At 36.6% G+C, this 12810-nt stretch overlaps 1 protein-coding gene and 1 long non-coding RNA gene across 2 annotated transcripts in view; one reads left to right on the top strand and one right to left on the bottom strand.

The window, feature by feature from the left end:
* The window catches only part of LOC148731130 (fibroblast growth factor receptor 1-like), a 36018-nt gene extending 23882 nt beyond the window's left edge, over window positions 1–12136 (top strand). The window contains exons 9-21 of the mRNA XM_088760044.1: window positions 849–1109; window positions 2220–2501; window positions 2913–3035; window positions 3456–3465; window positions 4506–4696; window positions 6217–6333; window positions 6766–6950; window positions 7942–8061; window positions 9143–9219; window positions 9349–9389; window positions 10179–10275; window positions 10627–10723; window positions 11076–12136. Coding sequence (XP_088616170.1) covers window positions 849–1109; window positions 2220–2501; window positions 2913–3035; window positions 3456–3465; window positions 4506–4696; window positions 6217–6333; window positions 6766–6950; window positions 7942–8061; window positions 9143–9219; window positions 9349–9389; window positions 10179–10275; window positions 10627–10723; window positions 11076–11228 — 1754 coding nt within the window. The 3' untranslated portion in view covers window positions 11229–12136. The remainder of the gene's footprint in view (window positions 1–848; window positions 1110–2219; window positions 2502–2912; window positions 3036–3455; window positions 3466–4505; window positions 4697–6216; window positions 6334–6765; window positions 6951–7941; window positions 8062–9142; window positions 9220–9348; window positions 9390–10178; window positions 10276–10626; window positions 10724–11075) is intronic.
* LOC148731120 (uncharacterized) overlaps window positions 1–12810 on the bottom strand; it is a 203410-nt gene that overhangs the window by 98853 nt on the left and 91747 nt on the right. The gene's annotated exons all lie outside the window — the stretch shown is intronic.

Below are 12810 nucleotides of genomic sequence, written 5' to 3'. Positions count from 1 at the left end.
CATTTTGAAAGCGCTATAAAACTCCATTAGTAAATTTTGCTGCCAAAGGAATTTGACCACGGACTCTACTTAAGTGGAGCTTTTACTTCATAAATGTAACTTTGTTCTCAAGCGATTAGACAGAGAAGGGCCTGGGGCTAAATTTAGGTCAAATTTGAGGTCAAAATCACTATCCAAATTTGCCATTTTGCAAACAACCACAACATTCACTTGCCTTGTTGCATAACTTTCATACCGAGTCCAGTACGTATTTTAGTGACCCATTTATCAAAATCAGTTCAGAAAAATTGGGCTTATTTAGGTTTGTTAAGTTTTTGGCACAAACTCTCCATGCCCCTCTAAGGCCAGGCAAAATGGAATTTCGAGCATAATTCACGCTATAAACTGACCAAAGTCTTGACATACAGCCTGTATTTTGTATTTGTTGAGTGAAAATGAAACATTAAAGCCAAATCAGTGTCATTATTTAGAAATACCTCGACTCATAGCTTATAATTACTCTAATAAGGCCTCCGATTAGCATTGCAAACAACCAGCGGTTTAGCAAAATAAAGGTAATTTTTTCCTATGAAAACCTAGTACTCATCACATCCTAAATGATGATGTTCTGACCTAGATATGACAAATACTTCATGTGGTCTCTTTTAGTATTTCCATGCGTGTACTCATGTTACGGGAAGTAAAACTTAGAAAAAAGATAGGCTTACTTATTGTGTGGTGTATTAGTTCGCTTCTTTGTTTGTTTGTTAGTTAGTTTATTTGTTTGTTTGTTTTGGAAATTTTATTTAGGGTTAAGCGGAAAGGGTTAACGTGGTCAATGTTGAGTCTGTTGCTCCTTTTATTTCAAGTTTCTCCCCAGATCACTAAGCCTCCGATAAGCCAGTCTGTTACCGAAGGGCATCCAGTCAACTTCAGTTGCCGAGCCTCAGGTGTGCCAACACCAACCCTAGTCTGGGTTTTTAATAATGATGCCCTCAATCAAACCGATCACGATGGAGAATCGTTGCTAGAATTGCCAAGTGTCACAAAAGAGATGAAAGGCACTTACAAGTGTGAAGCGAAAAACAAAGCAAATACTGCTAATTCCTCTGCAACACTGCGTGTTTATGGTAAGTTTAATGATAATGATAATAATGACTATGACTTTGACGATAACGATGACAAAAACAAAGACGACGACGATGGAGAAGGGGACGGATATGAAGATAAAGCCGTAGTGATTTGTGATGCGAGAACAAACGAAGAAAAAGTTAAAAGTGACGGCGCCATCATGCCGGGTTAACTGATACGATTTAATGTAATTGCTGCGGTGATTCTAGAGATGTACGCGGTTTTTGAGATATCGAGCGGGTAAATGTTTTGAACAATCAGATCCTTGGCTGGGAAACATCGCGTTTACAAATTTGTAATAGGTCTGGAATGATGTGACCTGTCTGCTGATTATATAACTTTCAACAAGACTGGCAGATATTCAGGCGCAAACGACTTTTGGTGAGCATAAGCATATTAAATCGCCAGCTTTTAAAAATGCGGGTTGACATGTGAACGTGGGTTGATATCAACCCTGACAAGTGAATAGGCGAGTGCTATATTCCCTGTGAAGGAGGGAGCAAAAAATCAAGACTAATGAAAACCAAGTGGTATACGCTTGGCCGCTGATATTGCAGATTTATAACTTTTTTGGCTACTGCATGTAAATATTTCCAGAAAAATGGGTACTCTACGCGATGTGTTGTTGAATAATCCCCGAGACGAAGCCTTCCGCGCGTAATTTTCAAAACCTCGATGATGGGCAGCTGAAAAAGCAAGACGAAAATCCACCAATTATTTATGCGACGCACAATTGAGAATGTCAACTACGAGCCTGGGGATGAATAGGTCGGGATAGACAACTGATCTGTGGAGTCCTTTTCATACGATCACCAAGAGATTAAATTAAAACTTCAAAGTATTGGAACCGTAGGAAATTTTTTTATATACTTAATTGTAATTTGGGGCGCTTGCGACAGTAACCAGTCATTTATAGATATGGAGCATCACCTTTTTTTTCTGAGGCCTTTTTCAAACGTTTTTAGCCCAAGCAACATGATGCAAATGTTCCTTTTATGAGGTCAAATTTACCTTCTTTTCTTTTTATTGATCCAGTTTTGTTTTACTTTGGAGAGTTGTAAATGTGAGTTGGATTTTTTTCAATCAATTACCCCTTATTTACAACGTAGGAAAATCCTCTGCTCAAGTTGCTCCAGATCCATATCCAACACTCACAACAGGAGGTGTCCTCACATTGACCTGCCAGGTCAACGAAGACACAATAAATGTAACTTGGAAAAAAGATGGAGACTTACTATCGAGAAGAGCAAATATTTATACACAATGGAATAAGAAAGAGAGTAAACTTAAAATTAATGAGGTTTTGGAAGAAGATGGGGGAAACTATTCTTGTGAAGGACGTAACAAGCTTGGGTTTGTGGCCTGCTCCTTTGTAAAAATAACTGTTAAAGGTGAGCACATGAAACTTCAATAATCAAGTAACAAGGTCATTATTATAGAAGAAAACTTCCACTCCTTACTTTCTTCTCATAGTTTACTATTGGTTTTTGTTTTCTGAAAAAAATTATCTCTTCAATTTAAAGAGAGATGACAAACAGTGGCAGAACCTTATACATGTAGATTTCTACATACTACACTTTTTCGCCATGGGGGATCACAAGAAAATAACCTCGGATTTCTCCATAGATCTGTAAAAGAAATTTAAGTTATTTCGCTTTTAAAAAAGAAGTCAATCACGGGCTAAAATAACGCACAGTAGGGATGCGCACAGCCATTCCGGACGGTAACATGACTATTATAACTGTAACAGTTGCTATCGATGAGGTTTATCTTATGGCTACATATTTAACTGACACAATTAGCAGAGCAAGTGTCACGAGCCATGCAAGGTTTCAATTCTTTGTGGTATTACATTGGTGGATCAGTGGCAGCAGTAATTGTCGTTTCGCTGATTGCCTGTTTCTTTTGCAAGCGTCGAAGGACAGGTGAGGCCCAGTTGTCCTGTTTTATTTTAGCTAGCTTTGTTTGAAGTAAGAAAAGCTAAAAATTGGTTAAATTGATTATTTTTGTCTACCTCACCCCACGCTTTAACTGTTTCCTCGAGCATACCCTTACACATAGAAAAAACAATAAAACGTACCAACGGAAATTGGATTTTTTTCATTATTAATATTGTAATAATAATAATGATAATTATTATTATTATTATTATTATTATTATTATTATTATTACTATTATTATTAATGTCGGTATTTTGAGAACAATTGAAAATGTTAGCTGATATTCGGTGCAAACTCAAATCATGCTGCCATTGTATAGCAATTTTATAAGACTTGATTAACTAAAGTAAAACAAGTTTTTCCCTCTTTGTCTCCTTCCTTAAATTCTCCAATTGGAATTGCAGCTATGGCTCTGTAAGTCAACTGTTTTACCTTTTAATCATCAAATTTCTACACGTGGAGTTCTCGCCATGTGCTTTAATATTTCCCATGCTATCTCTATAGTCAGTAACATAAACTTACTATTGTTTTAGCTTTTTTGTGAAGTATTGTTCACTTTCAGCCAAAAAAGGTTAAATTCTCTCATTACCCTTCTCATGACTCACGACCTTGAATGATGACTGTAACAGAGATAATATCACTACTTTTATCATGGTCAATATGCCTAATTATTATATGGCTGTGTCTGACAAGGACTGGGAACTACAGAATTCACGAATTTGATTGGCTGAAATCAATATTGAAAGCAGTCTAGATTTTCCCATCTAGCTCGGCATCTAGACCGGTCTATAAAAAAAAAGGTAGTAAGAATATAAAAAATTGGCATATAAGACACAGCCATATAATAAACATCTTATTAACCGAGCTAGGTCGGTCTGCATTAGAGAATCTTGATCTCGGTCGCTGGTACAGACCTCACTGTGCTCGGTCTGCACTGGGGACCTAGGTCAAGGTTCTCCCATACAGACCTCCCGCTCGGTTAATAAGAACTAATTAACATTCATCAACTGTTATTTAGAATCAGCTTCATTTGTTCGTTTGTTAATTCTTTTCTTTCTTGTCTCACAAGTCTCTTTGAATTCCATTTGTTTGTATCATAAAATTCAATGTCTTTTTTCCTTTAATTTGACATTCAAGTATAATTTTCTGGTTTAGAAACCAACTAAAAATGTTTCCATGATTGATTTCAACAAACAACGTGGTTATTTTTTTTTTTAACTTTGTCCGATTCGCAGTGTGCTTACATAATCACAGTTACAAACGTGTTTTGTGATAAAATAGGTGCCTGGTTTGGCAAAACTTTGTGTTCTCACTATCTGTATGGGTGCCTAAAATCGATATAAGTCTGGGCAATCAATCAGATTATACTAGCAAATTAATATAAACTTTTTTGCGTCTGATCTACTTTTACTTTATCGCTTTCTTTGTAAATATGTAATGCTTCCAATTTTCAGTCCTGATCAAGAGCAGGCAATTCAGATGGAGCCATTGAATGTAGAGGTAGATGAATGGGAGATTGAGGTGAGCCGTGTCCTGCTTCAAGAAGTCATTGGGCGAGGGGCGTTCGGAGCCGTGTGGAGGGCTCTGCTGAGCTCACCAAATGGAAGACCTGGAAACCGAACAGTCGCCGCTAAATGCTTCACGCGTAAGATTCCTTTGATTCGATATGTTAATACATATATAGATCCAGGGGTGGAATAAGAAAAAGTTTATTCCCGAATTAATACACACCCTTCCCCACTCTTCTTCGCCCATAGATAAACACGGAACAAACAGGAGAAGAGGCAAACAAATTAATTGAATAGAATCAGCCAGCTTAGCGATAGTATCATTGCAAACATTTTTGTGTCGGGTATTTTTGAAGGGGTGGAGACGGGGGGGTGGTCTCCCGGATCTTCCCTCGAGCTCTAAATCCGCCACTGGATCCACTGGAGCTTACTTTTCCCTTAAACTATGTTTTATCAAAGTGCAAGTACTTCCGATATAAAGTGACTCATTCCCATTTTTCCATTGGTTGATTTCTCGGGTTGACGGGGGCATTGTAACAGACTGATTGGATGGTGGTTTTCGATAGTATTTGCGATGTTTTGGATGGTCAACGCACGGCCGTCGCCCTGGGTTCTCATACGGGACATCTAAGTTTTTATTCACGCGCGCTGGTAGCATCTCCGAACGGTGCTACAAGGTCATCGACTTCAAACCTCTTTGTATCCTTCAATTTTTCGCGATTTCGGTCATAATGTTGGGTTAATCACTGTAAAATGTTTAGTGTGAGTTTTCGCGAAGCCTTCGCAAAGAATTTTGGTTTAAAAGTTCCAATTTTTTCCCGGTTGCCAACGCAACAACTGTTCAAATTGATATTTATCATTTTCAACGATTATTCTCATCATTTTTCACCATTATATAAATTGCATCAATTCATCACATCATATATTATATTTATTATCGAATAACCTTTATTTTTAATATTGTATATATATATATATATATATTGTGGGAGGAAAAAGACAAGTAAACTACAAGTTCATCCCTACAAGCCTGTTTCGTGGTCGCCCACTCATCAGGGGATTTCTTCAGATGAAAATCCCCTGATGAGTGGGCGACCACGAAACAGGCTTGCAGGGATGAACTTGTAGTTTACTTGTCTTTCTCCTCCCACAATATATACTTCGCTCTACTTCTATGTATTGAGCACTGTTCTACGAAAATCAAGTCACACTTTATATATATATATATATATATATAATGCTTTTTATTATTTCTTTGTCAATCACATTTGTCATGAGCCTGTGGCTCGGGAGATCTGGGCAACCACTTCCCGTGTAATAGAATTTAAATAAATACTTACTATACTTACTTACTATATAAATACGGAACAAAAGCCACAACAAAAATAATTTACATAAGGATGCTAAACAAAGAAAACCAAGAGTCCATTGTTAGAATTTGAACCTAAGCTGGTTCCGATCTTATATCGATTCAGCAGTGTCTGGGGAGAACTCCTCGGCGAGTTGAGTAACGTACTGGTTTAAAATAGTTTCATCTGAATGGTAAAAGGAAGATGTGAGGTTTGAAACCCAAATAGACTATTTCTCAGTCTCAAGCTTGGAACAAATGCATTTATTAGAATGATTATCTATTCATCAACATACCCTGTTGTTGTAGCCACTGCTGGAGAGGAAGGAAGGAAATGTTTGATGAGAGAAATTGAGCTGGGAAAACTTATCGGTGAAAACAATCAGCCAAACATTGTAAAGTTCATGGGCTGCGTTACAACTCAAAGTAAGTACTAAGTGTAAAGCATTTTTCTATGTATAAGTTATTAAAAATACTACACTATTTCTTTATATGAGCTCCATAACCAGAATAGCCTGTTGATCGGACGAAGTTTGTGGTTTGTTTTTTTATTGTTTTGTTTTGTTTTTTATGTTTCTTTGTGTGTGTGTGGGTATGTGTGTGTGTACACGCGCGCGCTGTAGTGAGATTGTTCCTCTTTGAGAACATTTATCGATAGCCCGATCACGAAGATCTTGAACGCACGACCAGAGTATCTAATATCACTAATCTTGGTGACTGGGCTATCTTGCTTTCTCATTTAAAAAAATTAGGCTTAAGTCTCATGAAGGAAAACCCTTAAAATGAGTCCTCTTTCGAAGTTTTTAATAGATATTGTGGCATGAGCCTTCACTTTTTTTTCTTTAACGCCACTTCAAGTCCACCCAATTCTCATCATGGAATACATGCCATGCGGCGACCTACTTGGTTATCTGAGAAAATGCCGAGGAGTGAGGGATCGGTATTATCTTGGTGATGGTAGGGCTCAAGATTTGACCAACTATGATCTTGTGATGTTTGCCAAACAAATCGCTGCCGGTATGGTGTTCCTTGGATCGAGAGGGGTAAGTGAAGTCCTTCATTGTTATCATATATCAATTCTAACTCCAAAAAATCTCTCAGATCTTTAAACTGTTTTACTTTAGCTCAGATGCTGACCAACATTTGTAGGTACGTTTCACTTACCTTGTAGGTACGTTTCACTTAGTCTGCGACCTTCTTTGGGCCGTGGTACTTTTATTACAGAGAGCAGATCACTTCGGATGTCAAACTTATAGGACCGGTTATTTAAACAAAGTTCAGTAGTTGTTTACAAAACTGCCATCTAAACTATCTTCATGTTCGCTGAACCTTTTGTGTGAGCCTTTTATTTTTATGATCCAAGCCGAGAAAGCCGAAAACATGCAGTCGAGGGACATTTATTCAAATAATAGAGAAAACCCGACGCCCATTGCTCGGGTGAAACCGTGGTTGGGTTGGACCTCGTTTGAATAACTAAACGTTATTGATGAATGTGTTAACTTGTACAAAAGGTATATTTACTTCCATGAGGAAAAAGATATGAGTGTAATTTTCATAATAGTTTAGTAAGATGGTGGGATACGCACCAACCATATTAGATAGTGGTCTGTTGTGGGACACTCCGCTGCGTTAACAGGAACAGGAAAAAAAAGCAAGAACGAGCTTTTTTGCCAACTTTAAGAAAAAAAGCGAAAAAAGGGAACGCCTCTCGACATTTATAACAAGAAACGAAGGTAATGAAAAGAGCAAATTGTTTTTCTGAGCAGTCTTCTTTTGGTTTACCATTTCTAAATTTTATTTTACAGTCATAATCATTATTACTGTGATTATCGTAATTATCATCATCATCATCACTTCTGTTTGCCATTTTTCCTGAGAAGGTAAACGACGTAGTCCTGACAGCCTTGAAGAACTATAATGGCCTGTCTAGTTGTCCTTTTCTCTTCGCACATACTCAGACGTTTAACTCGCCGTTTTGTCGTTAAATCAAATAATTTAGAAGCTTTCACGTCATGGATCTTTGTCTCCTGGTAGATCATCCATCGTGACCTTGCGGCCCGAAACATTCTCCTCGATAACAACTATGTTTGCAAAGTGACCGACTTTGGCATGGCATATCAAAGCTTTAAATATGGCCATGGAAATGCCAAAAAGGTAGGAAATGCTTTTTGTTGTTGGTGTTGTTGTTGCTTTAGTGTGGAGCTTTCCAGAAACAAGCTATAAACGCCAGCATTTTCTCAGCATGAAATTAACTTAGCTCGACCACCAACATGGCTTTCATAGTTTACACTGACCTAAAAAAAAGGGAAAAAGACAAAGTAAAACGCTAAGCATCGGGGTACATAAATTTCACTGAAGTTGTTTGTAAAAAGTTTTGCGAAAGGATGTTTTCTATTTTCTAATAGGGCTGCTTGAAAGCTATTTTTAAAGAATGGCAAATTTATTTTTGTTTTACATTTTTACACAATTATATTACGTAGCTTCATATTTTGTAAAATGACTTTGCCGAAGAAGGGAGATAGTTTTTAAAGCAAAATGTAGATGTGGAAAAGCAGACATCTTTTCTCGCCAAATGCTACAAATAGCTTCAGTCGTTACTATCGCAACTACTCGGTGGCCCGCTTCAGTCCTCTCATGTTCTCTTGATTTGAGTTTCTTCTTTTCCTCCTTTGTCTCCAACTCATTCTGTTAGAGGCTGTGTGCACTTATCCGAAAGAAGTTTCCTTTGGATACTTTCTTTATTCTGCACTAATCCATAATTTTCATGTGAGCAAAACCTCCTGTATGTGCCTCTCCCATTGCCATCTTAATTGAGTCTTTCTCTTAATTGAATCATGCACTCATTTTTTCCAATATGTTCAGTTCTAATGCATCTCGCCGTTCAAGGACTCAAAATATTTACTTCCTTTGCTTTTCTCATTTTCGTTAGCCATTCTTCTCATACTTGTTTCATCTTCGCGTTAAAAAAATTGACAACTTTATTTTTTCAAACTGAATGAAGTGCATGAAGGACCAACTATTCTTTTGGTGTTCGACATTTCACAGTGTTTCTGTTTACACTACCACTAATTTTTCTTTGCAAAATAACAGATACCCAGAAACAATTAATATTGAAGAAAATAATAAAAATAAGATGTAAAGCAAAAATAACAAAAAACAAACAAAAAACAAAGCAAAACAAATAGAATTATGATAATGATAGTTTAAACAGAAGTTTTAATGTTTGTTTCCGCAGGGATGTTTGCCAATCAAATGGACCGCACCAGAAATTCTGCTGGGAAATCTCGCTGGACTTTCCACTTTGAGTGATGTGTATGTATTGTGTATATTCTTCCCTCACCTCAACAGAATGATCACCCAATTTGATTTTTTTTTTGTTATTACTTCACATCCAAAATACGCTTGGCATTAACTGTGGAATATTCTTGATATACTCATCAGGTGGTCCTATGGAATCGTTCTGTATGAGATAGTTACCCTTGGTAAAGTTCAATAAGAATATTATTTTATAATAAAGATTTGTTTTTACTTTTTTTCCAGGCCTTTTATTCCTGAAATGGGCCTTAAACAAGATAATATAGATGGTTTACATCCTCTTGCCTTAAGTTAATTGAGTAATGTCCAAGTCTTGTAAGACTGATCAAGTAGTCTAACTTCTTTTGTAAAAATGAACCCTGATAATGAGTTCGGGTGGAATTGTATAACCTCCAGGCAAAACGTGAGACAATTTTCGTTTTTAGGACTATCCCGTGTTCAGTACAGATCATATGCTTTTTACACCTAAAAATGAAGTCTCAGTAAGGCTGTTTTCATCTTAATATGTAGCAAACTGTTTATCGATAGTTAATATCATGAAATGAAATGAAACAAGAAGTAGAAGGCTTCCATAATGTTCACTTGTTAGAGACTACCACAAAAACCGAACCAAAAGGAAGAAACTTTAAACTACACGGACTCAGAAAAATTTATTTTTGAGCATCATCAAGCTATGTAAATGTACATGCAGTATTAAGGAAAATCTAGATTTGGGCATCGTCAAACTATGTAAATGCAGATTTCTTTCTTATTTAAAATGATGTCAAAAAGGAACACGACGTCTAAGCCGCAGCAATTTCGTGGAACATGTTTATACGCACTCTTATCATTTCGCCTGAGAGGTGTTTACAATTGTAACCAATTATTAAAATTGTAGCTCTCTGATTACAATTTCAACAACTTTATCAGTGATGTATTCAGTAATATCACATGAACACGTCCTTATGCCTTGACAGGAGGAATTCCATACGATAGATGGTCAGAAGGCAGGGTGGTTGCAGAGGTCACAAAAGGATATCAGATGCCAAAGCCTGATCATGTTGATAAAAAACTGTGAGTTGCACCTCTCTGGTGCGATATCGACGTGTTCCAATGTATAGCGTAAAATTAAACACATCACAATTAACAGTTCTACTTGTACAATTCTTTGCAATGTACAAATTATAAAAGCTGCCTTCTTTTAAAACTGTGAACTAAGAGCATAAGGTATTCAGCTATGCTAATGCATGTCTACGTACTTCGACGAGGTCAGAGCGAGTGAAATAGTCCAGATATGTTTGATGACCCAAAACGAACCTAAACCATTAGTTTCGTTAAAAGGGTTCCTGTAGAAGAAACATCTTGCAATTCTTCGCATAGTCCAAAAAACGTAGTTGACAATTGAGTATCACTGTTTAATTTCAGGCATGATGTGATGAAACGGTGCTGGAATTTTAACCCTGACTTCCGTCCTCCATTTGAAAATCTGCGACAAAGAATGGACAAATACATTCGTGAAGAGGTTTGTTTTAAAAAATTTAAAACTTCCCAACATTTTATGAATTCTGAAACCTCTAAGATTTCTCAGTACTTTGACACCATTTAGTTTCGGGAGCAATGCTTGATGTGATTGGTTTTGTACCCCAAAGTGCTGTAAACGGCTCAACTAAAACCATTTAGATCCCTGGTCAGCGGTTTTTTCATGCTCGTCACGCCATCTACGCGCATTTCACCATTTTTAGTTTATAAATCTCTCTTAAAACCACAGAGATTCTCAGTCCACCTTTGAAGTAACTGCACTTTTCAGCTTAACATCATAGTACATAGTGCTGTGTTGCAAGTATACAACCCTTATTTCTTGCTTTCAACCCCAGACATATGAGGAACTACTTAATCTGGGAGCTTATGACAAGAAAAAATACTCCAGGGTTGAAGATCTTGGAGATGAAGATGCAGGACCGAGTGAGGAAGTTGTAAAGAAGGCCGCTGCAAAAAGATTGGGAAAATGGTCCAGTGCCCGTCGTTAGGGTACCCTTCTGTCACTTCACGGTGCTAAACTATGGGTGATAACAGCGATGATTTGAAGGTCTTTCCATATCAGAGAAACAAATGAGGTCTTTGTTTTAGATAATAATTCATCAAGTTAATTGTTTAAAGATACAAATAATTACTGAATCAACTCAGTTGAATTCAGAGTAGGAGAATTTGGGTAGATATTTCTTAAATTTTCTTAATTGATTAAAACAGGAGAGAAAGAGATAAAATAGTAACATCCAAACAATTAAAAAGCAAAAAAAAAACTTGAGAAACGGCCCGTCCATACTCCTTAAATTTGCGAACTGTTGTAGTGAAAACGTTCTGCCGTAAATTGTTTTGTAGCAAATCTACTAAAGAATCCTCCCAAGGATATTTGAAATTTGGTAATTTTTTTCTGTAGTTTGGTAATGTATTAGTTGTGTGGTATTAATCACCATTGAAGTAACCCGTATGCTGACATTATCGATTCCATAATATGTTCTTTACCTGAAATGCAGTTTGCTCTCATATTGCTTTGTTTAACTTTCGATCCATTGGCATTTGAAAACAATTGACTGCATTGTTATTGAAATGTATTGCTTTGCTTTAAGTGTGAAATGCTTTTGTCGTAAACGGAGAGAACCGTCTTAATAGAGTGAGTAAATTTAGGTTAATTTTCTTAAGTGGTTTCGGTTCGTATGAGAAAAAAAGGAACCCCTATTGAGGAGAATTCGTTTTTGGTAGACAGACACTACTTTTCCGTGCTAGAACGGAATTCTTATTTGAAAACTGAATGGAGTTAGATCATGTAGATTTATGGGCGTTATTTCAGTACTAAACAAAAATCACACAAAAAATTGTATTTAGTGTTATTTCACACACTCTATTTAATATCTGCAATTAAAAGGTTAAAAGCATATGTTATGGCTTTTTATTGATCGCAAAATTCCTTTAAATTGATACATTGCCGTATCCTTGCTTAGCTTTCCTATGGATGACGTTATCTACAAAGAAGAATTGTCAAAACATCAATGGTGTTTTTCTCTTCAGCGGTAATTATATTCCATCCAAGGGGAATCAATCAATCAGACACCTACACCAACTCCTATTGTTGAGCTCATAAGAGAAAGTTTTAAAGCGTGTCCACCTGACAACCATACAGACGAGTCTACACGACCCCGCACCGATTTCGCTCAAATTTTGCTCACTTGTTGCCCACAATGAACCTACAATCGAGACCAAACGGCTTATCCAGATACTTATTTTCAAAACAGCTAAACAAGTTTTAAGTTTTTGGTAAAAAATGCACAAAAATCTGTGCAAAAATGCAGTGAATTCATGATGTGGGTATCAGTATCCAAAATCTCAAGCCAACAAAAATATTTCGCTATAGTTAATATTAGAAACCTAAATCTTTATGTGTGAACATAAAAAAAATGTATGATTGTTCTGTTTTTATATTTGAGCTATCGATATCAAGCTTAGCAATTTTCACCATTTTGCGAAATAACAGAGAATACTCCAAAAATAGCGGGAATAAGCGACAAACGGCCATGTTTTGATTTATTTCAAAACTTTTTCCAACTCAAACAA

The sequence above is a fragment of the Stylophora pistillata genome, chromosome 5 (assembly GCF_964205215.1).
Source record: "Stylophora pistillata chromosome 5, jaStyPist1.2, whole genome shotgun sequence".
NCBI lineage: Eukaryota > Metazoa > Cnidaria > Anthozoa > Scleractinia > Pocilloporidae > Stylophora > Stylophora pistillata.
Note: the sequence above shows the minus strand (reverse complement) of the source record. Positions and strands in the feature narration are given on the sequence as shown.